Source organism: Rhea americana, unplaced genomic scaffold (assembly GCF_003343005.1).
Source record: "Rhea americana isolate MKP2758 unplaced genomic scaffold, rheAme1 scaffold_21, whole genome shotgun sequence".
Classification (NCBI taxonomy): Eukaryota; Metazoa; Chordata; class Aves; order Rheiformes; family Rheidae; genus Rhea; species Rhea americana.
The window spans coordinates 4,841,283-4,850,645 of NW_028186258.1; the positions used below are offsets into that span (position 1 = coordinate 4,841,283).

The 9,363-nt window shown below is 37.5% G+C and overlaps 1 protein-coding gene across 1 annotated transcript in view; it reads right to left on the reverse strand.

The window, feature by feature from the left end:
- The window catches only part of UTP6 (UTP6 small subunit processome component), a 9,988-nt gene extending 710 nt beyond the window's left edge, over positions 1-9,278 (reverse strand). Inside the window, exons 1-16 of the mRNA XM_085304784.1 lie at positions 9,267-9,278; positions 9,124-9,216; positions 8,426-8,473; positions 7,556-7,619; positions 6,888-7,006; positions 6,255-6,332; positions 5,985-6,066; positions 4,656-4,737; positions 4,036-4,217; positions 3,151-3,230; positions 2,628-2,705; positions 2,276-2,455; positions 1,476-1,556; positions 560-669; positions 406-472; positions 12-84 (exon numbers count right to left, since the gene is read on the reverse strand). Of these exons, the coding sequence (XP_085160910.1) occupies positions 12-84; positions 406-472; positions 560-669; positions 1,476-1,556; positions 2,276-2,455; positions 2,628-2,705; positions 3,151-3,230; positions 4,036-4,217; positions 4,656-4,737; positions 5,985-6,066; positions 6,255-6,332; positions 6,888-7,006; positions 7,556-7,619; positions 8,426-8,473; positions 9,124-9,216; positions 9,267-9,278 (1,429 nt within the window). The remainder of the gene's footprint in view (positions 1-11; positions 85-405; positions 473-559; positions 670-1,475; positions 1,557-2,275; positions 2,456-2,627; positions 2,706-3,150; positions 3,231-4,035; positions 4,218-4,655; positions 4,738-5,984; positions 6,067-6,254; positions 6,333-6,887; positions 7,007-7,555; positions 7,620-8,425; positions 8,474-9,123; positions 9,217-9,266) is intronic.
- Between the last annotated feature and the right edge of the window lie 85 nt (positions 9,279-9,363).

Sequence of the window (9,363 nt, forward strand, 5' to 3'; positions counted from 1 at the left end):
AAATCCCTTACCAGAATTTGTGGAACCGAACTCTCGCAAGGCACGTTCATAGTACTCTCTCAAATGAAGCATCTTGCAGGATTCCTAGCAAAAAGAAGGTATTAAAAGGCCATTTACTTTGTACAGAAGTGGATCTTGCAGCTTGATTAGACTCTTACAAAGAAAAAACCTATCATGGTAATTATACATACACACACACACACTGCCAAGAAGTTCAAAGATTAGTTACCATGGAACTGGAACTTGGTTTTGTAATACCTGCTATGAATCAACTTTAGAATAGAATTATGAACTGATTACAAACTAATTACACTACTCACAAGACCACCATTTTCTATTCAAATCCAAAGTCAGAAAGCATAGTTTACTAATACAAGACACTAATTGGATATTTTAACAACTTACTTGCTCCTTTTCTATTTCAATCATCTTCCTGAAGAAGTCAAGTGAAAACGGACGATTTTCATGCAGGCTAGAGTAAAAACATAAATAACTTCAGATTTTGAACCTTATGAACATATGCCATAGAAAAATCAGATTTCAGGATTTGATTTGTCACCTGGTAAAGACTCTCTTAACTTTCTTATAACCACCATTCCTGTAGGCCCAGTCAAGATACTTTTCTTTCATAGTCACAGACTCAGCAGAAGCTGTGGCACGCAAGGATCTCTGAGAGTTAAAAAAACACATAAGTTACAATTAAAAGGCAACATGGGAGAAGAAACCAAGCAATACCTTCTCTCTAAATGGACATCTGACACTAAATGGATCTCATAAGTGAGACAATGTATTGGACAAAAGCATTCTAAATGATGTCTGAAAAACAGCATTAAGTAATACATCCAATATTTTGCAAATTAAAATATAACCTAATATACTTCTCTCTTCCAATATTGCAGACAGCTGGGGTTTGGCATTCCCCTAATATCCTTCATGTAGAGGGTTTCACAATGCTCTACAAACATTTGATTTTAAGCTTCCACTGCAAATACGTGTTGTATGTAGTAAACAGGGAAAAAAATAGACCAGGCAAAGAAGTAGTGATTTGCCCTAAGGTATTCACCAAATTTAGAGTGGGATTAAAGTCTAAGTTTCATTCTTGAGTTTTCTGCAACATGGTTGATGTTGTCACACAAAGATTGAAAAAAAATGCTCTTTTCTGTGTTCAGACAGTATCTGAAAAGAGAACAAAAAAAATCCTAGACTACACTTATGATCAAAAAGAAAAGAATTAGCTATGCTTACAAAAATCTCTCTGAAGCATGGAACAATGTCTGCGCTTGTGAGTGTGAGGCTACCTCCAACTGATTCTCAGCAATGGTTAGCAATTCACTAGTTTTATCTGAAATGCTACGGTACCAACACAACTACAAAAGAACTGCAGTATTTCTACTGCGTTTTTTACATGCTCTGCACATACTGTTCCTGTTTACTTTCACACTGTCAGAAAAAGTAAATTTCTATTAGCCAGCTACCTGGTAGAGGGCTTCTGTGTCTTCCTTGCTATTTGTGCCTTCGCTCCATTCCACCCACAGGGTCCATAACGGCAAGGTGCCCTAGAAGAAACGCAAGCAGGGAAATCATATGATTGAAATACAGGAGAGACTCAGACTGATATACACAAACATCAATGCATCCATCAGGTTCTACATTACAACTGCTGTTAAACTGTCCATGAGACAGGGCTGTTAAAAAGCTGACTTTGCATTACACACTGAAATCAATTTTTGTCTCCTTCCTCCCTCACAGAATAGGTGGAGAACTGCTAGAAGTATTGCCAGGGATGAGACGCACATTCTTTTGCATCACTGAACAGCACAGCCCAAAGTAACTCCCAAGAACAAAGGGGAGGAAATAAAGAATCACTTGATTGTTTCCTCTCCACATGCCCTTGTATCCAGGGTTTGAAACAGAACAGCGAGAGAGCACAGAGCTCATCCAAGGCTTGAAATACCACACACACACAAACAATACATCAACACAGTGAAGGAAAGGAAACACATTCTTTCAGGTCAGACACAAAGAATGCTAACTGACTGCTAGAAGAGCATGCAAAATATCACCTGTCATTCAGACTTTAAAACTGAATCTGAAGTGTACTTGCAATTCCCTGATGTTCCTGAACACAATGTGAATGGGAAATGTCAAGTTATTATTTCTGACCTTAAAAATGATTTGGGACTGAGCGCCTTGCAAAAGGAAAAGCTCTTCAAATAAATACCAGAAGATTCCTGTCCAAGACAGCTGCATGCAAGTCCATAAAATCAGCACAGACCTTAGATTTCATGTGTTTAAGAGCTTCCTCAAAACACTGGGTCACATCATCGCTCTTCAGTTGGATCAGCACCTGCAGCCTCATCTGCCATATTTCCACTGACAGACTGAAACGCTTAGTTGCGGCTTCTGCTACCTCCACAGCCTTTTCACAGAGGCTGGACTCCAGTAATAGCTGAAGCTAAAAAAACAGCAGATACAGGCAGTCACCACAAGAGATCCGTAGTATTTTGACAGAAAACAACACCATGAATACTATATTGCCCACCTTACTAACTACTCAAAATGGTAAAGTTAGGTATGCAAGCAATGCAGGGCAATCTCCTAGTCTGTTCTTCTCTGYCAGCTCTTACCCACTGCTTATATAGACCTTCTGGCAGCAAGGTGGATTCATGGGCTTTGTTGAATGCACTCAATGTCCTTTCCAGCCTCTAGAGCCAAAAAAGAGCAAAAAGGAAAGAAAACAAACATTATTCCTGCATAAACCAGGTCCCAGAATTAGAAAAAGCCTATAGTGGTCTTTTGTGTCCAAATCTCCCTGAAATTCAATAGAAGTTACATATCTAATGCTTGCTGTACACGTACACATTTCAAGATAAAGGTGGGATTTCAATATTTGGCCTCTTAAGAAATTCCATCCAAGGAGGTCACAGTACTTTGCTGACAAGTAAAAGCCTGAGTTATTCATGTTCATCTCAGGCCACAGTAAAGTTGTCAGTAAAGCTGATTCCCTGAAATGGAAACTAAATAATAACAATCACATGTCAACATTTCAGATAAAGCATTTCAAAACATACTTGCTCTTTGTTTGAAAGATTAGAGAAGCCAGTAACAACAGGGATGCTTTGTTGCTATGATTTCCTAATGAGTATTTACCTTCTGCTTTAATTCTTCACTGTTGGTTTTCCTGTTATATCTCTCTAGGCAAAAAGTGATATAGCATTTCCAAATGTCCTCTGCAGGATAAAAGGCATAATATCAAACTTTACAGAACCACAACAGTAAGCATAAATATTTGTCTTTAAGGTGAGAGAGGAAAGGAATCTAAGTATTAATGCAAATTTTGTACTAAAATGTTATAGCATAGAAGAATCCCCTACATTTATAACATTAACATTTAAAAGCAGCTCCCCCGTATACACTGCAGCCAGTAACTCTTCTGAATAGCATTAAGCTCTTAGTTCAGCCGAGACCTTCAGCACATATTGTCACAATTAACTTTCAGTGCATCCTCTGCCTGTAGCTTTCAGTGGACCTGTACAAGCGAGGACACTCACAGGTAGTGGAGAGAAACCTTCTTTGTCTGCCTGACTTCAAAGGCTCTGTGRCAGCAAGTCTAAGTTCACTCTACAGACAATCTCTTGACAGCATCTGCTGAGAGTAAGGATGATGCCAGGTGTTGACATCAGATATCCATTCCACTGGAAACTGAAGTTTCCTTTATTTAGGCAATTTCCTCTATTTACAGTTCCCAAACCCGCACTGATCCTAATAGCTGTGTGCCTCTACTCTCCTTGTAAGTTCAGTCACAGTAATAAACAAGCCACCAAAACTATTTTAAGTTAAGCAGCTGCTTCAAAAGCATAATTCCACTGGAAAATAACCCATAAAACAGATCCCCAAAAGGTAGCGCTTACRAACTATTTGCCTTCTCTTAGATATGGGAGAGCTTGCCAATGTCTGCTTCAAAATTTTTTACAGTACATTGTATGCAAAAATACCAGGAAAACCTGATGATAAAATACAAGCAGAACATCTCACCTGTGGGAACTGCTGTCACAGCCTCCTCAAACACTGCACAGCAGCGTTCCTCTCTCTGGGTCATTTCAGACACTTTCATCTGTTTTGTAGTATGTTCTGTGGACTGCACAGACCCCAGTTCTAGCTCACGACGGGCCATGTAGTCCCATGTAAGAGGGTCATCAGCATACTTGGCCTGCAAACTAATACACCATGTCTGTAACACCACTGAACTGCCATCACTTAGAAGGGCTGTTACATAAGTACCACATACAGAGATATACTTAATATGTAAGTAATCAAATGTCAGAGGAAAAAAAAAAAAAACATTTTACCTTTCCACAAAGGAAAGGCAAAATATTGACCTAATTTTTCTTCCTCCCTCTCCTCCTGCTTTTTTTTTTTTTTTTAAATAGTATAATCTCTAGTAATGGCTTGAAATAGACTGGCAGCTTTCCTCTAAAGAGTGAGCAACTGCGGAAATTAAAGATAGAAAAGAACAACCGACAAGTTGGTTTTCTTTAAAGGATTTCCCATATGACTTAACATTCAGCTTCTGCAGAGAGAGAACTACCTTTAGTCATTAATCTATCAATCACTATAAGAGTAGTGGAGTGTATTTATTTAAAAAAAATCTTCACCTTTCAAGAATTTCTTTTTGCAAATCTTGTGTAAAATCAAAGAGCTTCGCAATAGAAAGCACAGCCAGATGAAACTCAACACCTAGACATCAAGAGGAAAAAAACGTTATCAACTAGAATTAAAATATTACATCCCACTGCATGCTGTCTGTTTAAGTATCTTTGAAATCTTACATTTAAGTGCCTAAATAGATTTTCTTTTCTATGAATTTGTGTCCCACCTGTATGGTAAGCCATATATTAGGATGTTAACTGAATGTATGCTTCAAGAGTTCATGTTAACCAATGACAAAAAAGGGCCATGAGAGCCAGGACATTCCAGACTCCAAAGTGATAAACTAGTYCTCTCCCTGGTATGTTTCCAGATTCTCCCAGCTTGGTTCCACTTGTAAATGTAATCAGTACCTCCTCTACTCTTTCATCTGACTCTTTAATGAAAATACAGTATGGCTCCACACTAGGGACAGATCTCTCCAGAGCTGCACACAGTGCAGGCCTCCAGTCAGATGATTAACTATGGAAAACTATTCTAACCAGGATATTCCAATCAATGAATTATCCATCCATTCTGTATCTCTTTATGTTAACTTTGAGAATGTCACGTGACATGATTTGACATAAGAAGTTCATAGCAAATCTCTATCAGCCATTACTGACTTCCTTATTTTTAGGAACTTACAAGTTCTTTGTATGCCTATTCATTCTAGTACTTYTCCAGGAATTCAAATTATGCCAACTGGTCTGTAATTTCCTTTAACATTCTCTTCTTCCCTTTACTTTTCAGTGTTAATATTGCATTTTGCCTGTTGTTGTCTTCCAAAACATTCCTATCTTTTATGCTTTTTCAAAGATAACTGCTATTGATTTTTTAATTATAAGCCCAGTTATTTTGAAATCACCTAACCTACTTTATTATTGTAGTCTAAATTCTTACTCGTCAGAAGTGCTAGTAAATCAGCGGTGGTCAAAGGTGCAGTGCACAACACAGCAAGGAAGGTGTACAATTCTAAACTGCCCTCCTATCCCACTGTTTTTTTTTTTAAAAAAAAAAAAAAAAAACAGATTTTAAGAGCCCAACGCCTCTATCACTTCAGTCTAACAGCTGCTATACGGGAAGAGATGCCTGCCTGCAGAACAATTATGAATTCAGAACAGTCAGCATTACAAGGTTAAACTTTGGCATTATTTAGGTTCCATTAAAGGAATGGTATATTTGAGAATGCATCTTTGTGTTCACATTGGAACTAGGACTCCCCATATTAGGTACTGGAGAGCTGAGTTAAAGATGACCATTTTCCTACTGAACAAGGACAAGAAAGGTTAAACTACCTTCGATTTTCTGAGCAGCGTCCCTGTAAATGATGCGAGCCATTTCCCCATTAAGAATCTCTTCAGAATAATTGAATTCCCCCTGTGATATCAAGCATATTATTGGTAAAATTATTTTCCTTTCTCAGTTTCAAACAGGGAAAAAATACCAGAAAAAGGTATTAAGGTAGTAATGTTTTTCTTCATCAGAATCTATCTAGTATGCACAAGTCAAGTAGAATGAAAGACATAATCAGTTTAACTATCTCTGGGTAAATTCAGGGGACCTACCAAGTCCATCTTTGCTCGTTCAAATTCTTTCTTTTCTTTCCTCTGTTTTTCAGCATGCATCAGCTCCATTCTGAAATACTGCAAAACAGAGAATAAATGAAAACATCAGGGAGTAAAGCATAGAACACCTAAGCCCACACTATATGGTAAAACAAGTTCTGTCTGAGGAGCTACAGAGCTAATATCCCATGTATGTCTTATAGCCTTCTTTTTTAATGAATTAGGTATATAACTTTCTGCTCTACGTATTTCCCAGAAATTTCTCAAATTTACAAGTTTCCATGTTTCAGTCATTCTTAAAATCTTAATTTACTGTTACGAAAAACCATGTTTTCTAGCCAAAGCTATGGATACTTATTTTAATCCAGAGAAACTGCAGAGCCCATAATAATTTAGAGAATTTTGACCCATTCATTTATAGACAGTGTAAAACCCTCAATTTGTATACATACGAGATTTGCTAAAGAGTTGTTAAGAGCTACCAATACAAAGCACAAACACTTAAAAAAAAAATTTTTTTTGACATTTCCACACTGATGGAAAAGTAATTTTTGCCAGAAYGATGTGAGAAATCTGCTGATTGATTTGATTTGACTGAAAATAACCACATATAGAGGAAAACCAGAAACTCACTTCTTGATAAAGTTTTGAACACTCTGGATGGAAGCGCAAAGCACGAAGAAACAAGTGTCTAGCACTTTCTGATGAGAGACGCGTCTCCATTTCCCATTTTGCTGCCATAATCCACAGTGCTGCAACAGAAAATATGAATGAGTCCGTTTGAATGTAAAGCAAGTGACTGGTCATGAAAACCCAGTCTGGAAGGTACTGCCCAGGATGTATAAGTTGTTTTTGTTTGATGTGCTCCCATTCTAACATATCCATGAGCTCAGCAATGGGATGGGACTGATGATCCCATGAGAATTCTAGTTAAAGGACTGAAAGCTAAGCAGATCCAGGAAGCTCAAGCTGGCATAGCTACATGAAAGATGTACAATGACATCTTCAAAAGCCACAAAGAAGTCCTGAGTATTCAAGACCTTCTCCCTCTGAAATACTTTTCCACTCCCAAGTCTGCCTGGGAAAACATTCAAACCATGGGGACTCTCACATCACAACATCTTTTGATTGTTCATCACAGTTCCTGTCAGAACAATTCTCTGAATGAGCAGCAAGGCAGGTAGTAAGAGGAGAAGAGGTATTTTTACCCCAATAGCTTGAATTAAGATCTGTAAGAACTTAAGATCATTCAAACATTATTCAAATTTGTCTTTTCTGCAGGACTCACCACTCTTACTTACCTGGCTTATTGGGATGAATGGCTAACATGCAAGAAAACACCTTACTAAGCTCATGTTTTGCATTCTGTAAAAGAAAAAAAAAAAAGTTTATTTTTACCTATTCCAGTACCAAACTGCACCACCAACACCGAAGTTTCATTATGCAAAGGTACATGCTCCAATGCGGTTGTGATGGAAGGGACTTCTCTACTCTTTTATATTCAGTAGAAAGCTTCTCATAATTTTTTGATACTGACCACCTTTCAGATGTTACAATGACTGCACTAGGATAGTCACCTTAAACCTCTTCTGAATAAGCAAGCTAATACAAATCTTGCCTGAATAATAAACCCATAGCTTCACTGGCCACTCTGAGGTAAAGACTGCATGTTTTGGTGGCCACATTTACTACGACAAGATTGCCTTCTTCAGTACAGTAAGGTCCAGTGTCTGAATGATGCGAAGACTGGTACAGAAAAGTTCACAAAGTACAAAATTGGCAAAATTATACCTTTCAGCGCAATCATGATGAGAAATGGAACAAAATCATAAGTCTCAGACAGGTGATCCATGAATTCCAGAGAAGTAATAACTAATAGTATGGTTCTCACAAAYCAAATGATACTCCAGATTCACAGCAATCAGCCCCATCTTTGCCACCTGCAAGCATCAAATCTGATACTAACTCATTCTGAGTCAAACTCTGCATTATTTATACCACTGAAAAATAAACCCAGACTGCTCTGATAATACCATCAAAACTATTCCAATACTGCATTATGACACAGTAAAATTTGTTCTTCTGTCTTGTCACACTAGTTTCAGGTGCTGGACTGACAGTCTGATTCAAGATGACCCTGAGATGACAAGATTGAGGTTCTGAAAACTCACCCACTGCTTGCAAAAAGCAACATGCGACAACCACAGCTGGACATCTTCCTGTTGGAATGCAGCAGGGAATATAATTAACCTTACAAAAAGGCAAGCATAGAATCAATTCTGCACATTGACAAGCAAAGAATATACATTTGGTATGACCGTAAAAAAAAAATGCAGACAGAAGTGATTTTGGATCTCAAATTCCATTTCTTTCAGATCTTCCAATTCCTGCAAAATGTCCAAAAGAAGGAGACCTCCATCTCAAGGTACACCCTCACAGTCTCTGCCACCAAATTTGTGTTGTACACAACTCATTACAGAGCTCATTGTGGTGACCTCTTAGGCATCTATTTATGTATTACCATTATCAAGAAAATCTTTTCTCAAGGTAGTTGAAAGTTCTTTTTATTCCAAATTCCTAGTTTTTGGAAGCTGGCAGACCAAACTCCCATGGAAACAAACAGCTCAAGATAGACAAAAAGTAATGACTCTGAGAGGACAAAATATTGTTTCCATACAAAAAATGTTTAATATGAATGATCTAGGCTACTATGAACTATATGATCTAACTTCTACTTAGCTTTTCAATTACATTGTYCTGTACCACTGTAAATATTTTTGGCAGTAATATCTGGATTTACTTTTTAAATCACACCATGACAAAAGAGTATTTTTCAACCTACCAGTCCAAATGAAAGAAACAGACTTACTTTCCATTTTCCTGTGGCACGTTTAAAGAGACTATGGACTCTATGCACAATGGAGTTCTCGATTTCATCCTTCTTAAATGAATAGCCAATACGCTAGGAGAAAAAAAAATATTAATTACATTGCACTAGAAAGTGTTATGTACAGTATTCTGCATTCTAAGTAGTTCAAAAAAAAAAAAAAAAAAAAAAACTTACTGCTCTTCTCTTTTCTACTGACAAGGAAAAATATAGAAACCTGCA